The sequence below is a fragment of the Podarcis raffonei genome, chromosome 1 (genome assembly GCF_027172205.1).
Source record: "Podarcis raffonei isolate rPodRaf1 chromosome 1, rPodRaf1.pri, whole genome shotgun sequence".
In the NCBI taxonomy this organism is placed as follows: Eukaryota; Metazoa; Chordata; class Lepidosauria; order Squamata; family Lacertidae; genus Podarcis; species Podarcis raffonei.
The window spans coordinates 42,134,724-42,160,562 of record NC_070602.1 but is presented as its reverse complement, the minus strand read 5'-3'; the positions used below and the strand labels follow the sequence as shown (position 1 = coordinate 42,160,562).

Genomic DNA, 25,839 nt, shown 5'->3' with positions numbered 1-25,839 from the left:
ATTCAAGTCTCCAGGGCCAGATGAACTGCATCCAAGAGTATTAAAAGAACTGGCAGATGTGATTTCAGAACCACTGGCAGTCATCTTTGAGAATTCCTGGAAAACAGGCGAAGTCCCGGCAGACTGGAGGAGGGCAAATGTTGTCCCTATTTTCAAAAAGGGGAAAAGAGAGGACCTGGAGTACTGTGTCCAGTTCTGGGCACCACAGTTCAAGAAGGACACTGACAAACTGGAACGTGTCCAGAGGAGGGCAACCAAAATGGTCAAAGGCCTGGAAACGATACCTTATGAGGAACGGCTAAGGGAGCTGGGCATGTTTAGCCTGGAGAAGAGGAGGCTAAGGGGTGATATGATAGCCATGTTCAAATATATAAAAGGATGTCACATAGAGGAGGGAGAAAGGTTGTTTTCTGCTGCTCCAGAGAAGCGGACACGGAGCAATGGATCCAAACTACAAGAAAGAAGATTCCACCTAAACATTAGGAAGAACTTCCTGACAGTAAGAGCTGTTCGACAGTGGAATTTGCTGCCAAGGAGTGTGGTGGAGTCTCCTTCTTTGGAGGTCTTTAAGCAGAGGCTTGACAACCATATGTCAGGAGTGCTCTGATGGTGTTTCCTGCTTGGCAGGGGGTTGGACTCGATGGCCCTTGTGGTCTCTTCCAACTCTATGATTCTATGATTCTACAGTCCACATGTCTACTTCTGTCTACCTATTCTGAAATAAGTTATATAACAATTCTTTTTTAAGAAAGGGTTTTAAATATATAACAATTTTCAATACGACCCACAATTATATAGCATTGTGTGTGTGTGTGTGTGTGTGTGTGTGTGTGTAAGCAATATTTATAATTTCAATTGTGTCATGGGTGAATTAAAGTTTTCTGAATTTTTGGAAACATAAAAGTCACAAGTCATTTTTTAAAAAGAAATAAAAGTTTTAAATATTTGTGTAACAGAAACGAGTTTCTCTTCTCTTCATTCAAAAGATATGGCTGCATAGACAATGATGACAGGCTCATATTTCCTCCTCCCCCTCCTTTTTTTTTTTTTTTTTTGCAGCTGGACAATTTTCTGGAATCTCCTCTCCTGAAATGTATCGGCAGACCCTATTGGCTGGCTGCCGCTGTGTGGAACTTGATTGCTGGAAGGGGCGTCCTCCAGATGAGGAGCCTATTATCACCCATGGATTCACCATGACAACTGAAATATTGTTCAAGGTACAGATATCTTTAGATGGGGTTTTTTTTACCTTTTGTTTTTAGAGATTTCACAATTTCAAAACGCAGATTTAAAAAAATACTGAAAACATCAACATTCATAGAAGAAACAGAAAAACATAACAAACCTAGTCAGATAAAGCAGGTAAAATTTGTGAAAATAAATAATCTTTGCCTGGTGCCAAAATGACATCAGATTTGATTCCAGGTGAGTGTAGTGGCAGAGAAACCCTCTCCAACACCCGGGGTGGGACCCAGTGGCGCACACACGACGTCCGTATGATCTGCGCATGTGCGGCAGCCCATACGGTTGCCGTGTGAGAGGCAGCCCGTACGGACGCCATGCGAGTGGTGCCCATACCAACTGCACGCGTGCCCTTGGCCGCTCTACAGCTGAGGGGCAGCAGGCCATCTTGTCACCCCCCAAAGTGGTGCCCGGGTCGGCCCGCCCCCTCCGCCTCCCCCCTTCATACACCCCTGGGTGAGTGTACCTGGCAAGGACATTAAAAAAATCAGTCCACCACCACTGAGAAGCCTTTTTCTGATAGCCACTCAGTGTATCTACCTCAGGCAGTGGGAGAACCCAGAACAGGGAATCTTTCAGGTGTTCTTGACTCGAAGGGCTTTAAATGTCAAAAATATAAGTTGTTCACTACATTGTTTTACATATGTATTTTTAGCGTGGCCATTAACAGGGCCGTTAACACACTAACACAGTTGAAATGATAGAAACAAAAGATTTAAGAGGCACTGAAGCAAGGCGGGGGGAATATCAGCATCCTCACAGAATAAAATCAAACTCAGCTGGCATTTTAAAAAGCCTGGGATACTATCTTTCCTCCAAAGAACTCAAAGTAATGTCCCCTTGAGGTAGATATGGAAAACTGAAGCAACTATTTCTCCCCTCCCCAGCCCAATACTAGCCATTGCATGACATTCACTCTAGATCAGGGGTCAGCAACCTTTTTCAGCTGTGGGCTGGTCCACCATCCCTCAGACCATGTGGTGGGCTGGACTATATTTGGGGGGGGGGGGACAAACGAATTCCTATGCCCCATCAATAACCCAGAGATGCATTTTAAATAAAAGTGCACATTCTACTCATGTAAAAACACCAGGCACGCCCCACAAATAACACAGAGATGCATTTTAAATAAAAGGACACATTCTACTCATGTAAAAACAAGCTGGTTCCCGGACCATCTGCGGGCCGGATTGAGAAGGCGATTGGGCCGCATCTGGCTCATGGGCCTTAGGTTGCCTACCCCTGCTCTAGACTGAGGCCTAGTCTGAGTACAAAGAATGTGCTGAGACACAGAAAACAACCTTAGCCAGACATTAGGGCTCTTCACAATGTAAAGTGTCCATATTTTCATATTGCTTTATTGCTTTGTTCACACACACCCAGCCCCCATTTTCATTTATCAGTGTAAGAGCTATTCTTTCTGGCTTAGTCAGCTTCTACTCATCTGTGCCATCTGACATCAAATAAAATACAGTAAAATGTATTTTCTTTGTGGCTTACAGTTATGAATCTACTTCCATGTCTTACAAAGCGGAATAGTTTTAATTTAACACCAAAGATAACCAATATAGCAAACTGAAAACCTGGGTCTTATGCTAACTCGGCCCTCCAGATGTTTTGGGACTACAACTCCCATGATCCCTAGCTAACAGGACCAGTGGTCAGGGATGATGGGAGTTGTAGTCCCAAGACATCTGGAGGGCCGAGTTTGCCTATGCCTGGTCTTACATATGCAAGTTAAGTACTTAGAACATATACATCATTAGCGACCCAACTATCTGCTCAGTGTCTGTGACCCAGAGTCCTGATGTCTACCTGCATTTTTTCTCTCCCAAGCTATTTGAAGACCTTGCAAAGCCTTTTTTCTGGATGCAAAAATGCGCAAAGTTCTGGCAGGCATATCCAGCTAGATTATAGTGGACTAGTACCTCCAACAGTAATTGCATCAGCAGGGAATGAGCAAAGATGAAAGGCCGTTTTCCCTTCTCCTACTTTAATGATTAGCTTCTCTATTATGCTTGTGGTTTTGGTGTTCATAATTTCACATTCCAGATCTTATGACATCACGGTCCCCTTTACACTGCACCACCCAACCTGCAAAACAAATAGAGTGCTATTGTGCTTCACTGGAGCTATAATTACATGGAAGGATTGCTCTGCACCACAACAATGAACCTTGAAAAGGAATTGCAGGCCATTAACGCAGCATGCACCTTTCATTATAGCTTAAGTAATGTATGTTTCCTCCCCTCTTCCTATGGCTGCCTTCCTCTCCAAAATAGCTGTAGGTGGGGGAGGTGACACTCTCCTGCTTACAACCTGCAGCACATTCCTTTGAAATGCAGATTAAGTACAGAGGCACCATAACAGCCTCCTCCTAGTTCTCTGCTGCTTGTTCAATCAGGAACAGTTGCTTAGCAAGAGGTAATATCAAGTTCTAGGCCATGTTGAACCTTAGTACTAATGCTGCATATCAAGGCTCAGCTTCCACAAAGAAGTCATAAAATAGCACAGTATACAATTGCACGATGTCGCAGAATGGAGCAGAAGAAAGAAGGCAGATAATTAGAGATAAAAGCAATGTTACCGTAAGCTACCAATTACTAGCGTCGGTAGGGGAATAAAGAAAAGTTAATGACAAATGCACAGAGTATGATTACAAGATAAAAACAAAAAGCTGAGAAAGTGTCTGTGGGATTTGTTTGGAAATCTTATCGTGCCTTCCATTTGTGCATTTCCCAAATTGTTGCTCTCTGAGAAGTGTTTCATATCCAAGAGATTTGAAGTCCATGTATTTAAAAAGTTTAAAGTGCAAGCTCAACAAATACGTGCTTACAGGTGTGCATGGCTCATCATGCAGCTGTGATTGGCTACAGGAGAACATGGTGTTCCCTCCTGACTTTTCTAATGCTAATGCAAGGGCTAGGAAGGAATTTGAAGGGTAGAACTGATGGGCAAGAGGAGGAGGTGCTTAACCTTGGCCTACTGATTTTCTCCAATTCACCCCAGAATTAAATACATGGTAAAAGAACAGTTGCATGATGTCACAGAAGTAATGCAACAGGAGAACAAGAAGGCAGATAGGTATGAGGGGTGGTGGGGTTTTTTGGGGGGCTGTTCATGATTTAAAATAACAGAAGACCAAGGAGAACGAGCAGGGTTGTACTTCCCCCATCTCTCTCTCTGTCATAAACAAGAAATTATGTGAGGAAAGAAGATTAGGACTTGGCTAACAAAGTTATTGATAGATAGATGAGAGAGAGAGAGAGAGAGATGATAGAAACAAACAAACTACATACAAACGACATGTTACTCTGCAGCTCCATATAATGAAGACCTGAAAGGCCCTGTCTCCTTTGCATGTGCCCTCAGTTGTTGTATTTTCTTTAAATGAGGAAGGTGATGGAAAGTTTCCGTCCATCACTTCTCCAGAGCCAGCTCCCACTTCTGAGGGCACTTTGCTGCAGGCCGTTATGGCTTTACTGCATGCAGCTGCAGTGTAACATGTAGTTAGCCCCTTAATACCAGGAGATCATGAGGGATAGAACCATCAAACCAAAATGTGACAAGAATGCTGCTGCACCTGGACTTAAAAGAATGAATAAAAATTGAAATAGTCTCATCATCCAAATATAAGGGAAATGTAAGTAATGAACTGCCGTCTAGTGTAATTTAAAACTTTACTATGCTCTATAAAAACAAATTACTGCTCTCTAAGACAGCCATTCAAATAGGGTTGAATTTAAACTAGACAGATGACAGCAAAAGTATTTCAATTACTTGTCAACAATTTTTAGTACCAACAGTGGGTTTTGCACTGTACAGAACACAGATATGGCCTCTGTCCCCAAGGGACTTACAAATTACAGTGGTACCTCGGGTTAAGAACTTTACCTCAGGATGAGGACAAAAATCGCACAGTAGCAGCGGGAGGCCCCATTAGCTAAAGTGGTACCTCAGGTTAAGAACAGTTTCAGGTTAAGAATTAAGTTCGTAACCAAAGGTACCACTGTACAATCTACAGCCTAAGATGATAAAATGAATAAATGCAATCTTTTCCTATAGGCCTCAACAGATGATAGTTTGAGGCTTCATAAAGCAGAAGCCAGGAACAAGTGCTGGGTCTGAGTGCTCCTCGCTCACTCGGTCCTCCTCCTCCTGTTGCACACTTAGTTCAGTGTGACAATTCTGGCATGTATTAAACCAGAATTCCCTGTTACTCCTGAACTGAGGAACTCTGGGTTAATATCAGTTAACAAACCTGGAAAATGATCCAGAGTTACATTGACACTGTAAGACAGAAGCCACATATGATATCACAATGAACACGTGTGGCAAACTCTCAGTGGGATGCTGGCTCTGCTCCTGACCATCATGTGTTCAGCAGGATGCATACAATTGCACATGCATGTAGCAATACACACAAAAGGCTCTCTTTCTGAGATCACAAGCCACATGTTTTCAAGGGTTCCAGTGGTGTAGAGGGAGCTCTATGGGAATGCTGTTGTATATGCAGAGGCCCTATGCAGCTATCCAATGAATGCATAATCCCTCTGTCTCCTCTATGAATTCGCTATGATATCTCCATATGGACCATGGAGGGAGGTGTTCATGGTGAGTTCCAGCACCTCTGTTCACTGTATATGGTTATAGAAATGGGAGGCCCTTTAAAAAGCTTTGGATATATCATAAGGTTCATACAGGAATGACTGATGCCATTCTGAAAGCTGGATAACTACCAAGAACAAGGAGTTCCTTGGTTTGCAAAGTACCAATATCTCTCTTTCTCTTTCTCATTTGCCTCATGCCTTATACAGGATGCAATTGAGGCTATTGCAGAAAGCGCTTTCAAAACCTCCCCTTATCCAGTGATCCTGTCCTTTGAGAACCATGTGGACTCGTAAGTATTAAGTGTCTGCTGATTAGAGAAAAAGCTGAGATTGCACTCTGGACAAAGGGTAGAGGGGTGGGTAAGAAATGTGTCTAGTCAGAACAAGGTAAAAAAAAAATTGCTGCACTATTAGAACCCATTAACCTGGGAGTCAGCTCCTTTCAACTCAATCAAACTTACTTCTCAGAAGTTATTAGGATACAATGGCACAAGCATGGCAGAGAGTGGCAACATTTTAATTTGCATGGGACAGTAAGCTTGGGCAAACCATGCATATGCTAAGAGACAGATGGGGATTTGGGGTATGGAGCAGGGATCATGCCAGTCTTCAGGCTTGACATGTGTGTGTTTTATACCTATATTTTCTTACAGGCCGAAGCAGCAGGCTAAGATGGCTGAGTACTGTAGAACAATATTTGGGGACATGCTGCTGACAGAGCCACTTGAAAAATTTCCAGTAAGTGAATAGGGATGCCAAATTGCTACATGGGATGAAGTTATCGTGCAAGCAGGTGTTAGCTTGGTCTGAAGTTGCCCTGGCAGTTTGTGCTACATCTTCACTAGAGAAGTGATGCAAAAACCTAAACTTTGCATGAATGCTAACCTTTTTCTTTTCTTCTGGGCAGTTAAAACCAGGAGTCCCACTGCCAAGCCCACAGGACCTCATGGGGAAAATCTTGATTAAGAACAAGAAGAATCAGTTCATACCTGGGGAGAACCAAGAGACTCTGAAGAAAGCAAGAAGTCTGGAGGATGTCATGACTGATCAGCCCACACCAGTAGACAAGGATAGCATAGGTAGTATATTCCATAGGGATAGCCCTGTTAATCTTTCGCAGCAAGAGCAACAGTCTTGTGACACCTTACAGGCTAACAAATGTTATTACTGCATAAGCTTTCATGGACTAGAGTCCACTTCATCATACAGGGTACATTATGACAAGGGATGGGCCTTACTTGGGGAGGGGGGTGGGAATTCAGATAAGCCTGGAATCAGTTTTTAAGGCTCTGACATAAGCACAATGATTTGATGTGGAAACAGAGGGCAACACTGCCATTTTAGGGCAGAATTCCACTTATAAGAATGAGTGGCTTTATCAGTGACTTCAAAAGCGTCTCCAAAGTAGGTATGAGGAAGAGGAAGTCTGATTCAGTTCTCACTTAAAGGTGAGCCTGTAGACCTCCAGATTTGGTAGATGGATTGGGAAGGATAGAAATTGCAGTCTGAAGGAATTTCAGATCCTAAAGAAGATTTTAGACAAATAGCTGGCAGATCTTGGTTGCAGTCATAGGTGGCAACTCCATGGGGCACTGGGTGCCTGAGCACCCATAAAATTCCCCATAAAGGGACTAGACACCTACAAATTTCAGTGCCAGGGCCATGCACGCTGCATCACACACGTGGCCCCGGGCACCCACCATCACGGGGCCAGGTTGGTACTCCTGGTTGCAATCATCACAAATGAACTCATTTCTGTTTTGATTTATCAGTGAAGTCAGGTGAGGTGACTGAAGAAGTATCTGAAGTAGAGGAAGACATGGGAAACCTGGATGAAGAGGAGATTAAAAAGATGCAGTCTGATGAGGTACAATTACTGCTCTTAGTTTAAAGAACACTTTAAAAGTAACATGTTTTTGTTTTTTAAAAAATCTTCCTACTTTCCAGCTGTTTGGTGGAATTGTGCTTTCCACCTGTCCAGGACTGGTCCAAGACATTGTGCTGCCTGGAAGTCTACACATTCCCCACCCCCTGTTCTCTATGGGCCAATTAGGAAGTCCCTGTCCTAGCAATATTGCTGAGGCAGGGGAGCAGCTGCACACACCCCACTCATTTGTGCACTCCGGTCCTCATCCGACTAGAGAGACACACAAAGGAGATAGCTTGCTTCTGCATATCTGTGCTTCTCCAGCTGGATCAGAGCAAACTATACTCAAGGAAAAAGATACGTGGTTCTCATTGACTGTTCTTCTGAGTTCTACCCACTACTTTCTGATTCTGTTTAGGGCTGTGTCTGCCACTGGGCTTTATCAATAAAAACCATTTTGTCAGTCTGTATGATATGCCTTTTCTTCTAACTGTCCTAATTTTGCTTAGGGTACAGCAGGTCTAGAAGTGACAGCATATGAAGAAATGTCCAGCCTGGTTAATTACATCCAGCCCATCAAATTTGAATGCTTTGAAAACTCAGCACGTAAGCAAAGATTTATTGTCTCTGTCCTATTGAATGTCATGTTTTCAGGTATTTAGAGCTATATACTCTATCTGCATGCATTTAGTTGTCATCAGTTGGCTCCACTGTAAAGGCTGAACAACAAATTACATGCTTTTGGAATCCTGTGTAGGGAAAAGAAGTCTTCCTAAGATGGTGTGGAGCAGAGAAGGTGGCAGCCCAAGAAAGGTGTTAAATACCTCACTTTTGCTGATTCTGTGCTCCAAATCACCTACTTCACAAAACTGTATTTCCTTGAAACAAAACAAACTAGTTGTTAAGGGTTTTATTTTAAGAAAATGCCGTTTTCTTAAGACTGGACAAAGGTGGTGTATCTGGAGGGGGAAGGGCAAATAGGCCAGGTGAAATCCAGAACAGGCATAGATTTAGGGCAGAGCAAGGCAAGGTGCAGTAGAAAATGCATCAGGTTTGGAGCACAGTCATGCAGCACTAACCAAAGCTACTAACCAGCCTCCTAACAGATTATTCCTACTTCCCTTTTATAGAGGTTATTAGGAGGCTAGAGTTGCAGAAATAGGTGACCCTACATCCCAAAGCTGTGCTGACCTGTAGATAAGTGTTCCTGGCTTGCAGCCCCTGAATCAGATGCTTTTCTTCAGTATGGCTGTGTAAACCCAGAAAATTTCCCCTGCACCTGGAGTTACTCTGGTATCTGCCCCAATGTAATTGAGAACTGAAAGGGAGAAGATTGCATACTTGAAACCATATATCATGAGCCATGTTTTCATTACATCTGCCAAAGCATATCAAAAGATTCATGAGCTTGGGTGAAGTATTGAGTGTCCTTGAAAGGATTTATGGAACTGATGGGAAGCCTGATGAAATGCAGAGCTTCCCCCCCTCCAAGTTTTGATTCCCAACTGATTTAGTGTCAGACAAAAAGCTGGGGGCTTCTGAATCCTCATATTTTTACTAAATAAAATTGCGGACTGCTCTATGCTACATAAAACTCCTGGAAAAGAAGTCTGGAAATGGAACAAAGGACTAATTAAGATTATGCACTTACTATAAAATAAGCTGCTTCTTCTAAAAATATTAGGCAACAATAGCTGATTCTACTCCAAAAAAGGACCAGCAGCTCCAGATCCTTTATACCAATTACTTCTAAGCCTTCTGCCCCTTTCCTGAATCTAGAGTAGCCATTCCCATCTTCAAACATAGCAAAGCAATGCAGGTGGTCTCACCTTAACATAAGCAGAGAACTACTGTCACACTATTGCAGAAGCCACACATGTGGCAAGGCCTCCTGAACTAGGGCAGATAGGTGGACAGGTTAAATGCAAGAAGAAAAAGAGAAAGTAAAAATAAATAAATGTCATGGACAGGTGTAGAAGGGACACCGTGGAACACTTTGCAGTGAAGTTATGGGCACCATCCCTCTAGGTTTCAAAAATGTGTCAATAGTCCTTGCAAGAAATGCTGTTTATCCACAGATTTGATTAGCAGTTGATTACTGATTACTTCCACAACCAAAACACTTGCTCAGGTGATACTGTCTGAGGGCTTCAGTGCTGCTTAAGCAACTCCCTTGGGAAACTACCATGCAGAGAAAGGTCCTCAAATCCACCTCCATCAAAACCCAAATCAAACTTGATATTTCTTACTACTCTGCGTCAGAGGATCATGCATAAACAGTGTCTTTATTTGTGAATAGCAAGGGGCTGATAGTGAAGAAAATATGGTAGAATAGGAAGATCTGGAGCATTGGGCATGATTTATGTTTACCTTGCTTGTTTTTCCAGAGAAGAACCGGAGTTATGTCGTTTCCTCCTTCACTGAGATGAAAGCTTATGACCTGCTGACCAAATCGCCCATCCAGTTTGTAGAGTATCCTTTTTCTTTTTTCTTTGGCGCATCTGCAAGTGCACCTATTCACATATTTAAAAGTTCATTCTAGGTCATGTCACATGCAGCCAATCATAATGTTACTGTCTGGAAACAAGAGGTTGTATCCAATGAAGTTGTCCTGTTTGCACAAGGACTTACTATGAAACTGAAGAATCTATCTCCTCTCCCTGTGTGGTCCTACACACACACACACACACACACACGATTTGCTCTGCAGGATTTAGGGAAACCCCAGAACAGATCTGAGAATGAACTGGGGAGGAAAAGGGGACGCTCTGTTCACACAAGTGGAAGTCCTTGCATGAACAGGAAAACTTCGGTGGATAAAATCCAATAATGTGAACTACTGCAATCTTCCATGACTCAAAGCCAGTTCCCAAAATGGGTATTCCTTAGAACTATTATATATAAGATGTACCTATTGATTTCTATAGGATTCACACAGAAGTCGTTGTTAGCTTTGCAGCACTGTGATATTAAACTTTAGTAAACCTTTAAAAACACTTTAGCTGTGTAGTGTTCTCTTCCAAGTGCTGGCCACAGCAATGCGGGGGGGGGGGGGAGTGCAGGGTTCACAGCAAAGTTTCATGTTCCACCAAACAAGAGCCAGGCAAGTCAAGGTAAATAAAAACTTCAGACTGGTGAAGCAAGGGAAGAGTCAGAATATAGGCAGCACCCTGGACAGCTCCATGAAAAGCTCATACTGGGAACCCTCTAAGAGCAAAACTGCCAAGGGCACATATACTGCAATAAACTTCGGAGATGGAACTCCTATTAGGAAAATTCAGCTACAACAAGAGGCAGATGAGCCGAATTTATCCCAAGGGTACCCGGATGGATTCTTCTAACTACATGCCTCAGATGTTCTGGAATGTTGGCTGTCAAATGGTGGCATTAAACTTCCAGACAACTGGTAAGTGGTGCACCTCCTACATCCCCTTCCTGTTCATAAAGGTAAAGGTACCCCTGCCCGTACGGGCCAGTCTTGACAGACTCTGGGGTTGTGCGCCCATCTCACTTAAGAGGCCAGGGGCCAGCGCTGTCCGGAGACACTTCCGGGTCACGTGGCCAGCGTGACAAAGCTGCATCTGGCGAGCCAGCGCAGCACACGGAAACGCCGTTTACCTTCCCGCCAGTAAGCGGTCCCTATTTATCTACTTGCACCTGGGGGTGCTTTCGAACTGCTAGGTTGGCAGGCGCTGGGACCGAGCAACGGGAGCGCACCCCGCCGCGGGGATTCGAACCGCCGACCTTTCGATCGGCAAGCCCTAGGCGCTGAGGCTTTTACCCACAGCGCCACCCACGTCCCTTTCCTGTTCATAGGCAATCAATAATTTTCTGACTCTTTTAATTTCACCACCACCCATAAATTTCCCAGAGCTGCTTCACTACCCTGCTATGTCTATTTCTTTCTTTGCCTTTTCTCTTTTCTTTTCTTCATTTGTGTTCCTTCATTTATGTTTATTATTATTACTGGGTGTTCCCCCCTATATTGGATATTTCCCCATATCACCCAAAAATGCAAGGGGTCAACATCAAAGCATTTAATTAGAGATCTTTCCAATGCAAAGTCTCCACATGTGCTGAAGACAGATGTTTTCAAAAGAAAGGGCTGCCAGCTGTGCAGTTTGGCACACCTGATTTTTGCCATCCCCTCCAACCTGCCGAAGCCCTGCTTCCTTCCCAAAACTCTGCTCCTGAGAGTTGGGAGACCCTCTGGAACAGAGTGGGATGGGGCTGCAGTATTGGGGGGAAAGGCTGGTGAAAATTAGGTGCCCCCAATGTGCTCATGGAAGGGCTTTTTGCTAAATTAAACCTACCTTTGGATATAATCCAGGTGTCCTTTCAAAGGAAGCAGGTGGGGTCAAAGGACTGCCTGTAACACGAATGAATCTGTTTCCTTTTGCCTCTAGGGCCAGTCCAGAGCCATCTGATAGAATATGGTGACCCAGAAATGAAGTTTCAACAGGCATTTTTTACATTCAGAGATATAGATATAAAAGTGACCCACAGGACTTACATAATGATACAAACATTAAAGCCAAGTATAAAAAACCAGAACAAAACTTAAAGCTAAAAAACAACCCCACAATATATATAAAAAGGCAGGTCTAACACAGAACACAGCCCACCCTACTAAAAGTTAAACAAGAAAGAGGCCACAAGTATTCCTATTACCTAAAATCTGAGATTGATAAGGAGAAATTGCCACAGGGTGATTTTTGTCCCTGATAGAAATGACTATATAGACTCACCCTAGGGCTCAGAACTTCTTAAGACTGGGAATATATAGGATGCAGGCAGGGAGGGACATTGGAAAATAGTGGCAATATCAATACTTCTTCATGGAAAGGCGGAAAGGCATGACTTCAGGGTGAGCAGCTTAAAGGCAGGAAGCTAAATCAGCATACATAGAACAGTAAGTGGAGCTCATAATGTAATTCAGGCAGGAGGGCACTAACCTCTTTGGATATTGAATGGCCAGGTACAACTGAAGCAGAATTCACAGATTCTATTCAGATGTGAGGTTTTTTGTTGTTGTTGTAATGGGGGAAATGGAGTATATATTGTGTATATTGACAGTACGAGTGCAGCACTTCATCTTGCCTACAGCAGTTACCATATGTTGCTGGTGCAGATGACATTACCAGATGCTTGTTGCAGTGCTAATATAGCAAGTCAGCACACACAAGGGATGCCTGACCTGCAGTGGATGTGTAATGTAATGCAACATCTGTGACCTCCCTCATAGCTGCAGCCTTGCAAAGTTTGATCTACTCTCATTTCACTGTGAGGAAGGGAAGGGGTTCCATCTCCCTTGGAACACAATGGCCAGTATGACTTCTGTTCCATCTCTTCAGTAATTTTCCTTTCTTCCTTACACTCATGCACAGAAGAGCAGAGTTGTGTGATGAGGAGAAGAGTGGGAGGAAAAGGAAAGGATAAAGTGAACAGATGGGAACTTGCGGGGAGGCAGTGTAATAAATTTGGGAGAAAGGGAGGCAGGATGAATCAAAAAAAGTGCACAAGAGAATGAAGGTGTCGATGGAATTGTAAGAGGAATGGGACAAGGAATGTAATGAGAAAGTGGACTGAGGTGTTCATTCATTTTAAAACTGGATACCCAATAGAAGATATTGGATACCCAATAGAAGTGGCAGGAAGATGCAGTTTCCTCATTATCTTCCATTCTTCCTTATTAGTTTGATTTATTGTCCTATGTATCTCAGTGCCTATGTGCAAACATCCACCAGCACTTTACTCATGAATGTTTTCCTACATCAGTATCATTTCCATTTAGGAGAAAGTTTTATATCATCACATGTGACAAGTACAGATGTGCTTCTTTCACCACATGTGTACAATCAATTTGCAGCTTCCCAGCATGTGTACATGGAATGAAACAGACATGCAGCTTTCATACATGATGGTGCCTATATATATATATATATATATATATATATATATATATATATCTACACATAGGTGACATCAGTGTTGGAACATAATTATTACATCTATACATCTCATGAAATAGGCTGCTGTGTGGAGTTAACTCTGCAATAAACTGATTAGAATGCCAGGGGGTTTACTCCTGAGTAGATGTGTGTAGGAGTGCACTCATATAAAGGTGCCAGAGCAGTTAAAAACAAATGGGCACTTTCAGAATCTGTGCTGGAATTTGGGTAAGCCAATAGGTACCAAGATGGCTAATCCCCTTTATGTAAAGCACACTGAGGACTTTGAAATGAATATGCTGCTGAAGCACAATTTCGTCTGCTTTTCATTCATACTGTACATACATGCTAACAGACACTCCTACCTGTTTATTCCTGTTGGCCTGCTCCCTTAACAGATATTCCCATGCAGCAGAACCTGGCTCTCTTTGAATTCAATGGGCAGAGCGGCTATATTCTCAAGCATGACTTCATGCGTCGCCCAGATAAGCAATTTGACCCTTTCTCTGTGGATCGCATTGATGTGGTGGTGGCGAGCACACTCTCAATAACAGTAAGTAACAAGCGCTAGGTTGCTTCTGGATTTAGAGCCCTTTAAAGAGAGGTATAGTCCCGAGGCCCCGAGACATTTATCACCCAGCAAGGCTCTTCATGGAAAAATGCACCTGCAGTAACCTGCAAAGTGGTATTTTGAAAAAGGCTAGTTTCCTTCAGTGTTTAAATGTAGTGAGTCAAATGAAAATGGAGAATGAGCAAGAGAAAGATGACACAAGTAGCACTAAAGCAAGAAAATGCATCTGAAGGATTAAAGTAGAGAAGAACAACAAACTAAGGACTTTTCCCAATGAACTAATTATTGTGTAATCATCCTGATTTGTTTTCACAAAGTTTGCATGGAGGTTATACAACATTGTACTGAGCAGTCGTTATCTCACATTTGGCAGCTTTTCAGTGTGTTTTCCCATCACTTTCCTTCCTGCAAAAAGTTCAAGTTGTGAGATGAGGGGGGGATTGTTGCACCAGAGTGGCAATTTCACTTTAATTGTGCAGTAAGTACTTTGCCAGTATGTAATTGAATTCCATCTGCAATATAGTGACAGTCTCTAATGATATAATGATGGATGATGTAAACTGGGTTTAAGTAAATGCTCCGTTGATCTTGTTTCCATGTATTCGTAGATACTTTCTGGTCAGTTCCTCTCAGAACGTAGTGTGAGGTCATATGTAGAAGTGGAGCTATATGGACTGCCGGGTGATCCAAAACGCAGATACAGAACCAAGATGTCACCAAATGCCAACTCAATCAACCCTGTATGGAAAGAGGATGCTTTTGTCTTTGAAAAGGTAACAGTGCCTCATGCAACAGGTGTCTCTTCTAAGAACAAGCTTCTTTGACAGTTCTAGACTTCCATGGACTGAGGTCAACTTTCAAACTACAGTGTAAATAGGGTGTGTGGGGTTGAGTGATCTAGGAGCCACTTGCCTATATTTTACATTTTCTTTGATAACTTTCATGCACAGCGTTTTTTATAATACTGATTTCCTTCTTCCTAGCAACCTTGTGAGGCAAATAATTGACATTTCCATTTCACAGATGGAGAATTGAAGCTGAGAGACTCAGGCTTATCCAAAAATTACCCACTGAGCTCTTGTCTGAACAAGCTTTTTAAAATTAAAATATTCCAGATCCAAGTCCACTGTTCTTATTTTATGAACCGACAAAATATTTTGTTCTGTGCTTTTAAAGTGGAACTTGCAAATCAAATGGACTATGGAAGTATACACTTGCTTTGTTGAACTAGAAGGCATCTTAATTTTATTTAGCCCTCATGTATAGATTGGACAGCATTATTTTGGATGTTTTAGTTGACCCGGTCCTCTTGTATTCCTGTAATAGTAAGGACATTTCTAGTTCTTAGTTCTTTATCTCAGAGAAGGTTCTTTTTTCTATTAAGAAAAACAAATTCCCCTGAACCTCCCATAATAGAAGTCCCCTCCTGCTTATTCTCATCAAAGTAATTCTTAAGAGCTGTCTCAATTCATTCTCTAATGTCCTGATTAGCAAGCAAAGCTGGTTTAAGAGACCAGGAATGGCTCATTTCTAACCATGAGCACAATGTAAAAGAAGTTGAGCCAGATGTGTGATCTGTAATTTTTATAGAGCCAATATTTGTGGATGTTACCATAGTGCGTAGTGAGCTGGAAGCCGTAACAAAATTGATTCAGGTATTTGTTTTAAATTGGTATGAAATGAAAAGCTCACGTCTGTCAAGTCAAATTCACTCTGTGTATCTCGCAGTCCCCACCTCTCAAGGAGGTGCAATAGTTTTAAGTTCCTGCGATAATTGGAGGAGAGATGCTGCCTGACATGTACATTTTGTAGTGAGATTCCCTAATGTTTCAGTTTAGATCACCTCCTAAGATAACATCTTCCTTTGCAAAGGAGTGAAGCTTTTATAGTGAATGGTGAGGAAATTTAGTTGTCTGTTGTTCAGGACATAAACTTAGCCCACTGTGAGCTGTTTATTTAGGGTTATCATGTTTAAATCAGCCATACTCCTGTTTCAACATTATGAACCATATCTCATACAGTCCTTCTTTCTTTCCCAAAACACATATTCCTTATCACACACACTACCTCTGGTTATGAGGCGGGGGGGGGGGAATTGTGTGCTAATAAACCAAAACAAAATACGGAACACTAAGCTGTTTTTTATGCTCTGGCATTTACTTAGAATCAATTAGGTTGATACAATGCTGCATACAAATCAGTGTTGTGCAACTGCACAAGCACTATGTTTTCTCAGCCAGCTATAACCTACAGGACACTAGTAGGTTAAAGAAAACTTATTAGTCCATTATTATAGGGAACTATAATACAAATTTATATTTATACAATACAAATTTATATTATAGGGAACTAGCAAAAACAAATGAACTGGAAGTGTAAAAGAAAATACTTGGACAATCCAGGAGTTCATGATTCTTGAGAACTCCATTTTCTAAAATATTTTAAGTCAATTGAAGATAAGCATCATTTGATTCTTTCTTGACAGATTTTGATGCCAGAGCTAGCTTCTCTCAGAATTGTGGTTTGGGAGGAAGGAGGCAAGTTCATAGGGCAGCGTGTCATTCCCATCACTGCTGTGCGTTCAGGTGAGAATGGACTATTTTTGAGATTTCTGAAAATGGACTTACTTTCTTCACTAGATCATTTGGTTGACTGGTAATTTTTCTGCATGAATCCATATGCCCTTCATGTGTTATAGGATATATGTAGCTTTGTATTTGTTTCATATCTCTGTGTGTGTAATCTCTGTTGGTATTAAACTTGATGCTTATTAATTTTAGTAAATGTCCTCTGCTTCTTCCCTTTTTATATAACTCAATCATAGCTGCATCCTCTGTTAACTGAAAAATCTAGCAATTTAGTCTATTTGTATATAAAAGCTGCTTGGTCATTTTGCCTGTGCTTTTCTAGAGTCCTTTCACTAACTTCTACCCTATCATTTCCAGAGCCATAAATATTCATAGTGAGAATGTGTCATGGTTTGTATATGGAAATTATTGTTTTCCTCACCAGACTGAGACATTGCCACAATTAATTGAAATGAACGGAGCTTCCACAACTATAGCTCAGTTGGTAGAGCATGAGACTCTTAATATCAGGGTCATGGGTATGAGCCTCATGTTGGGCAAAAGATTCCTGCATTGCAGGAGATTGAACCAGATGATCCTTGTGGTCACTTCCAACTCTACAATTCTATTATTTGTGATTCATAACTCCTGGCCATTTCAATAGGACTTATACAGGATAACTTTCTGAGGGCCTGTGCTCCATGAGTCAGCTCCCATGCCCACTATCCTTACTGGCAGGGCCGGCCCATCCATGAGATAAGGTGAGGCAACCACCTCAGGCAGCAAGATCCAGAGGGGCAGAAGAGCCAGACTCCAAGGAAAGCACTGGTTGCAGTGTGCACCCTGGAGGTTGGATCCATCATCTCCTCAGTGCCTACCCCCCACCATGCCACCTCCACAGCAAATTGGAGGTGCTACTGGTCTCCCCACACACTTAGTTCCTGATGTAGATCACTATTGCCCCTTGTTTCTGATGTGGATCTTCACTCACCCCTTCTCCCTTGGTGGGGGCACCATTTTGTGATTCACCTCAGGTGCCAAAATGCCTTGGGCCAGCCCTGCTTACTGGTACGCAGAACCTGCCATTGCAGGTGACTTGCTGCACCTTGCATCATCTGAAGCTGATTTCTGATTGCCTCCAGCATTTTCCAAAACAGTCCCTCAGTAGCATTCTGTTTGCCACCTGTTTCTATTGGGATATGTGCTTTCTGTTTTAGGCTATCACCATGTTTGCCTTCGTAGTGAGAGCAACATGCCACTTACAATGCCTTCTCTCTTTGTGTATGTGGAGATGAAAGACTATGTTCCGGATTCATGGGCAGGTACCGTATTCCAAAAACCTGAAAGAGGGATGTAGTTATCTTTTTTTGTTTAGTGGCATCTTCATAATATCTACCCCAGAGCAGTTTACAATGAAAAGAAAAACTACAATGATAAAATGTACAATGGCTCAGTTAAAATCAATACAAACTAGCTAATGACATATTAATTAAAACAGCAGAATGAAACCTGCAGATATTAGCAGAGTTTAAATTGCATCACCCTTATATTAAAAATGTGCATCATTCAAATGCCTGAAGAAATAACAATGTCTTCCTATGACATTTCACCGAAAAGATAATCCAGCAGATACCTGGGAAGGAGTTCCATATTGGGGGTGCCACAGATCTGCCTTCTTGATCTGCGATGGTGGTGACACTCTGGGAGGGGGCTCAGTAAAAGTTCTTAATATTTGGGCAGGTTAATATGGGAGGTGATCCTTACAGTATCTGGATTCTGTGCCATGAAGAATTTCAAAGGTTAAACCACCACCATGAAGAAAAACAAGCTAGCAGTGTAGACCTTACTAGAAAATGGTCTGACCATGACAACTGGATCACAACAAACCCTCCACTACTGGCCCGCTTTCACCAACCCATTACAAGCACCAGATCCAGAATGTGACTTGCCAACTCTGTAGGCCCTTTACAACTTGAGGCATGATGGTCAGTTGGTCATTTTTTGTAATAGTTGTTTCTTAAGGGCTGGCTGAGGTATGCATAAATCCAGTGATTTTCATAAATTTCTGGGAAGGGTGAAGTGGAAATGTGTCCTGAGGTTTGGCTCATGTGGGTAGCCATCTCCTGCCCATGAGGCATGTGTCCCAAGAACACCATTGCTTAAAGAGATAACCCCTTTTTCAGGGTTTACACCAGCTTAAGTTCCACTGGGCTCAGCATAGCCAGCTGGGATGTAGGGGAATGCTGAGATGAGGATGAGAGGGTTAAGCTGGTGTAGCCCAACTGTGCTGAAAACCCCTGGCTTATCCAGATATATGCTGAATCCTAGCCTGCTCATCCTGACAGAATTTGCAGTAGGGTTGCTCCCTTAATGAACCTGTACTATTATGCATGAATCTGGAGAATTGAGAGACTCAAAACTCAGGATATATGATCTCTAACATATTCCTAGAAACATAGCAGTAAGGAATAAGTAGGAGAGGGATGATATGATGTTGTTGAAAATCCTGGATTATTTTCCTAGATCTCACCATGGCACTCTCCAACCCAATAAAGTTTTTTAACGCACATGACAAAAAATCAGAGAAGAGCCAAGAGGATACTCCTGAGGTGAGTTCCACAGATACTTTTATTTATTTACCTACTCAGAATAATTGCATTCCACTTTCACTTGTACGGTTCAAGGTGACTAACAGCAGAATTCATGCAATAAAAGCTGAAGTTACTGCAAATGGCGTGTGTCAAAAATGCCTGAAATGGTAAGTAGAGAAGGCGTGGAGGTTCCATCTGGGTTTTATTTGCTTAGGGGAATCAAGAGCAGGAATGTGGGAAGGGAACCAGTTCTTAAAAGGAGATTTTTTCGCCCTAGGAGGGGCCTACAGACAGAAGCTGGCAGCAGAATTTGGATCATGAGTAAAGTTCAGATCCCAAGAATAATCTTAAAATGATGGTCCAGAATTCTACCCATTTTGGGTATTGCAGAGTTGGCTTGAACCACGTGCAATTAATTTTACAAGGGGGACACTAAATGAAAGGAATGAGTGAACACACTTGGACTTACATTTTTATTAGTTTCCTGCATGTGTACAATGACATCACAGCATCCTATACTGTGCATCTTTAAATGTGTGCATTTCCATATTGAATTAGAATATCCATTTTCCATAAAAGGAGAGGCAGCCCCAAATGCTAGTTTTCTCCATGGAGAAGCTAGCTACTGGCAATTTTAAAAAATGAACATTCATTCATTGGGATAGGAAAACCTACACCCACTAGATCTTTTTAAAAAATTCAAATAGGATGTATCTGGGGACTATTTTTCACATCAAAAGCAGTTGCTTCAAGCATTACATACCGCATTAATTGTATCTACAGGATTCTTTGAAAGAGTTAGAGATGGGAAGGCATTCTTAGCATTGTGTTTGAAATTATTTATGCCACTGCAGGCAGTTAAGGTTTTAAATCAATGGATGGCTTTGACTGATTGACCAAGTTAATGGATTAAATACTGCAGTAACACACACTTCCATAGAAGGCTCCTGTGCCTGGCACATTAGTGCACAACTGTACTAGTAACCACAAGCATCACCTTTCCCTGCCACAAGCTGCAAGACAACCCCCTCCTCAATTCTAGTGTATTTATTACTTGTTCCTAAATCTCCTGTTCTGCTTGCCTGTTCAGCCACATAGACACAAGCCAGTGTCTCCTCAGCTTCCAGCAGGGACAAGAGGGTGCCACCACCAACCAGACTAAAACCCAAAGTCCACAGTGATGCAAGTTTGCAAGAAGATTAAAGATGCACCTTATGGCTCTCTCTTATGCCTCCTATAGTTTCAGTGTGGCAAAATACACAATGCCATGAAGCAAAACTGAGGGGGAAGTGTCCAGTTGTTTCTAGTGATCCGTTTTGCTATAACTGATGCACAATTAATTTTTGTTTTAGGGGCCTGACTTGCAAAAAACTCTTTCATCTGTTCAACTCAATACCAACGGGATACATAATGCCACAGGGACCTTTAGTACTCCTCCTTCAAATGGGCCTGGAGGTAATGCTATGGATATGGTTGGGACTGAGCACGGCAGCTTAAATATACGCTGTTCAGATTCTGAAAAGAAATGATATTGATCCAGGAGACAAGAAGCAGGGTTGACATTTCTCATTTCATTGGGACTCACTTAACATGCTGGTTGTGATCAATTTCAGTGGCTGTTATCTTTCACGAGACAGAATAAGCTCACTCATCCGTCGTGTGTTTTTGCCCCTCAGGAACCCTGAATGGAAAAGGAACCTCGACAGGAAAAGAAGAGACCACAAAAGAACCTACAAAAGAACCTACAGGTATTTCTAATCCTGTTCCTGTTGAATGGCAACATTCAAGTTCAAATTACTGTAATTTCTGTCCTGATTTTGCAGGGACAGCCAATATGGCAACCTCCATATGTTGTTGGACTCCAACTTCCATCAGCCCTAGCCAGCATAGCCGATAGCAAGGTATGATGGGAGTTGCAGTCCTGCAGCACCTAGAAGGCAATATGTTGGCTAGCCTTGTGCTACTGTAACTGTGCTGGAAGTGAACTCATTACAAAATGTGAGGTAAGTCAATCACAGGCCCCGATTCACCTTTCCCCATATTCTTTTTATATCCTGCACAGAATTGATAGCAGCTTCTGGGCATAGCCACAGAATCCTGCAAAGCACATCCCAACAGCATATTTTCATTTTCTGGGATTACCTGGACCTTAAAAATATGGTGTTGGAACGATTTAACTGACACACTTTAACAATCCAGCCAGTTTTCTTCACAGGAATCATGTAATCTTATACAGTTTTTTTTAATGAAAATAATAAAACTGCAGGTTTATTGTTGCAGAAAAGTAGTTAACGCTACAGATTCATATTTTATTATTTCATAAAATGTATACACCGCTTAATTGTAAAATACCTCAAAGTGGTTTACAAAAATAAAACAATAGAATTGTCCATCACTTTTTTATCTGCATATTTTTAAGGGGTGGAAGAACACAAATGCACACACATTTTAAGTAGTCAGATGTGTGCTGGAGGGCATCTAAAATATAAGAATAAACAGAAGGTTTCTAAGGCTAAGCAGAAGGTTCATAAAATTATGGAACAATGCTGCAAAGGTAGGTAGTGACTTTGTTATGGCTAGCCACTTTTTTTAAAGGTGTGGCTAAATGAGTGCTCCTGCACTGAAAACAGAAAATAGGAGAGCTTACAGTGTCCATAATATTCTACAGCAATATTTACACTTTCCAAAAAATAAATAAATTGAGCTTCACACACAGACACACATTTTAAAAGTTAAAAAAATGTTGTGGGTTGCAATCTATGCAAGAGGGGGGAATCATTAACCCTCTACTCTGCCTTGCATATCTGGACGGTCCGGTGTCTTAGGAACGGCTTTCCAGAGGGCATGACAGACTCAGTGGAAAGGGGGCCAGGTAAGCCCTGTAGATGCACAAGACAATGTGGGCTCCAGTGTCACAAACAATACCCAACAAGGGCCTCTGACATTTGCAGAGTCGCATCTGCGCAGAACTCTTTCGTGGAGGCAAGTGTTACGTTTTCCCAGGGATAAAATATTGTGGTTTGTGTGCTGAGATGCTGTGATATATGTGCAATCGTAGGATCACCTTGAGAGGAGATGGGGTATACACAGACATGTCCAACCAGTAGATCGCAATCTACCGGTAGATCCCCGGCTGATCCTGGGAGAGCGCGGGACCCTTATCAATCGTGGGATTAAATAAAGGTTTACTGAAAGTTAACAAATAAAAGCTGAAGAACTCTGGGCAATCCTACCCTTAAAAAGCTCAAGAACTCTGGGCTCAACAACTCACCCCAATCCACCCACCCCATGCATGCTCCGCCTCCCTCCAATGACAATGGGTAGATCACTGCCAGTTTTTTATACTTCATGTGGATGGTGAAAATAAATGGCAATTTAGTCTCTTGTTTAAGCAGATGCATCTCTTTTTCATGCTATGTTTCAGAGCTGCAAACGGCGAGCTTTGAGGAGCTGCAGCAGATGAAGAATTTTGGGAAACTGTTGAAGAAGCAAGAGAAAGACCTGAAGGAGGTGGAACGGAAGACAGTCAAGCGCAAGGAAGAGCTGTTGCAGAAATATGCCGTCCTTTTCATGGAGCTGGGCACGCAAGCTGGCAAAAAGAAAATGCCATGCCCACCTAAAACCCAGAAAAAGAAAAGGTAGAAATTGGATCATGAGCAGAAAAGGCTGTGGGATCCTTATTGGCCATCAGAAGACTTGCTTTTAACTGTAACTTTATTTAATACATTTCTTTCATAATGTATGTATCATGGCATAAAAGGAATTTGTTCGACTACTGAGACGTTATAGGACTTTAGGCCTTTCCAGAGGAGAGAGATTTAGGTATGTGCATTAGAGAGAGAGATTTAGGTGTGTGTTACTGATTTGTGTGTTGATACTGTGTTAATCTCAGTGCTAGAAAAGAGTGTGAGGAGAAGCCCTTGGCAGGTGGCAGGAACAGTGTACTACTATTCTCAGTGGTATAGATACCTGCCACACAAATACACAACGAAACAGAAGGGGGATGCCACAATGACAAGGAAGGAAGCAAAGGTGCAATTCAAAGCACTGAAGAAAATCCAGTCACAGATGTGTCTCATGTAATTATTTAATCACAAAGCTCAGAGATCCAAAAGTATTTTAAGGAAATGCCTCTTCACAAAGGGAAACAAAATAAAAGGGCATTTCTTACACAACAGCTGCAATAAACAGCTGTTACATAAACAGAGAATTACAATACCACAGTTTTGCTATGTAGCCACTTTCTAAATATGACAGCTGCAGGGTATAAAGGAAGCAAAATCAAGGATTAATGATGGCTCCACTGCTTAAAGAGCAAGTTATTTATATTATTTATTTATAGGATTTATATACTGCCTTTAGAGTTCTGCTACTGTCCCACCCACTCACCATCACAGAGAAACATAGAATATTCCTGCACTGCAGGGGGTTGGACTAAAAGATCCTCAGGGACTATTCCAACTCTACAATCCTATGATTATGGAATTCTACAATCAATTCTACAATTCCATAATCACTGCGGAGTTGGAAGTGGCCGCAAGGATCATCTAGTCCAGGCATAGGCAAACTCCGGCCCTCCAGATGTTTGGGACTACAATTCTTATCATCCCTAGCTAGCAGGACCAGTGGTCAGGGATGATGGGAATTGTAGTCCCGAACATCTGGAGGGCTGGAGTTTGCCTATGCCTGATCTAGTCCAATCCCCTGCAATGCAGGAATCTTTTACCCCATTGTGGGGGCTCAAACCTATGATCCTGAGATTAAGAGTTTCATGCTCATAAAAATAAAAGACAAACAATTCCCTCTCCCAGCCTTTCATCTTCCTTTTCATGGGGCAGGTGATGTTCATTTGGTCCTGAAAGGGGACAGTCTGACTGGCAAAGGCCTAATGGTTTCCCTGCCTGCCTCTCTTCTTTCTCACATGGCAGAATAAGGCCCATAATCTACAGCTGTTATAGAACATACTGGCAATATTATGCCATGCAGCGATCTCATGAAAAATGGCTCCTTGGTGGTACAGCAGTGAATTGGTCACAATATTAGCCACGTTGTGGGAATTGTTCCTCTTCTTCTGAAGTTGCAGGAAGTGGACTGTGGATGACAGCAGCTCAGGAAGGAACGCCGGTGAGATGGCAGAGAGTCCTCCTGACAACAGAGTCTTGGAGCTGAAGGAGAAGCTGGAGAAAGAGCTAATTCAGCTAGGAGAAGAGCAGTATGATGCAATTCGGAAGAAGAAAGAACTCCACGCCACAGAGGTACAGATAGGAAGTTTATTGCCCTTTCCTTCCTTAACATTTGGCTTGCAGTACAGTGGTACCTCGGGTTACAGACACTTCAGGTTACAGACTCCGCTAACCCAGAAATAGTAGCGGGTTAAGAACTTTGCTTCAGGATGAGAACAGAAATTGTGCTCCGGTGGCGCAGCGGCAGCGGGAGGCCCCATTAGCTAAAGTGGTACCTCAGGTTAAGAATAGTTTCAGCTTAAGAACGGACCTCCAGAACAAATTAAGTTCTTAACCTGAGGTACCACTGTAGTTACAGGTCATCCTACATCAGAGTTCTCAGAGCAGCCCACAACAGGAAATGAAACCATTTAAAATCTAATAGCAATAAAAGCAGCAGTATAAATATAATACAGCATAAAAACATAAGTCACATAGAGTAAGCACAGATTAAAGACAGATTAAAATGCCTGGGAAAATAAAAAGATCTTTACCTCACACTAAAATGGCACCCAAAAATGCCCCATGTGTGCCTTTTGGAGGAGGGCATCCCATAGTGGCAATGCCACCACTGAAAAGGACCTAGTGCACATCATTTGGTTAGGGGCACTCAGAGGAAGATCTTTGAGGATCTCAAGGCATGATGTCAGTGATCCCAAGTGCTACTGCCTGAACACAACTCAGATCATTTGGTTGCAACTGAGTAGTGTCAGACAAATAAATCTGTTCACAAGAAAACATTCAGCACAGGAATGGCAGGTAAGGGTGAGGGAAAACCATGTTTTCCACTTGCTTGTTCTGTAGATTTTAATATAAGAGAGCAGCAACATCTCATCCTCACTGCTATGGTTGTCTGATGTTCAAGTCAATGTGTCACAGACAGTGTCAAATACAATGGTACCTCGGGTTACATACGCTTCAGGTTACATGCGCTTCCGGTTACATACGCTTCAGGTTACAAACTCCGCTAACCCAGAAATATTACCTCGGGTTAAGAGCTTTGCTTCAGGATGAGAACAGAAATCGGGCTCTGGTGGCACGGCAGCAGCAGGAGGCCCCATTAGCTAAAGTGGTGCTTCAGGTTAAGAACAGTTTCAGGTTAAGTACGGACCTCCAGAACGAATTAAGTACTTAACCCGAGGTACCACTGTATACCCCAAACTAGCTGTTATAGACCTCATGGGGGGGGTCCCTATTTTATGGCTGAATATAGGTTGG

General features: G+C 42.3%; 1 protein-coding gene across 1 annotated transcript in view; it reads left to right on the top strand.

The window, feature by feature from the left end:
* Positions 1–25,839, top strand: part of PLCB2 (phospholipase C beta 2) — a 55,293-nt gene that overhangs the window by 24,331 nt on the left and 5,123 nt on the right. The window contains exons 11-27 of the mRNA XM_053382377.1: positions 1,060–1,217; positions 6,060–6,142; positions 6,506–6,590; positions 6,760–6,931; positions 7,625–7,719; positions 8,229–8,325; positions 10,107–10,191; positions 11,001–11,125; positions 14,069–14,223; positions 14,850–15,014; positions 16,727–16,826; positions 18,026–18,130; positions 19,332–19,417; positions 20,752–20,854; positions 21,076–21,147; positions 22,824–23,037; positions 24,477–24,654. Coding sequence (XP_053238352.1) covers positions 1,060–1,217; positions 6,060–6,142; positions 6,506–6,590; positions 6,760–6,931; positions 7,625–7,719; positions 8,229–8,325; positions 10,107–10,191; positions 11,001–11,125; positions 14,069–14,223; positions 14,850–15,014; positions 16,727–16,826; positions 18,026–18,130; positions 19,332–19,417; positions 20,752–20,854; positions 21,076–21,147; positions 22,824–23,037; positions 24,477–24,654 — 2,078 coding nt within the window. The remainder of the gene's footprint in view (positions 1–1,059; positions 1,218–6,059; positions 6,143–6,505; positions 6,591–6,759; positions 6,932–7,624; positions 7,720–8,228; positions 8,326–10,106; positions 10,192–11,000; positions 11,126–14,068; positions 14,224–14,849; positions 15,015–16,726; positions 16,827–18,025; positions 18,131–19,331; positions 19,418–20,751; positions 20,855–21,075; positions 21,148–22,823; positions 23,038–24,476; positions 24,655–25,839) is intronic.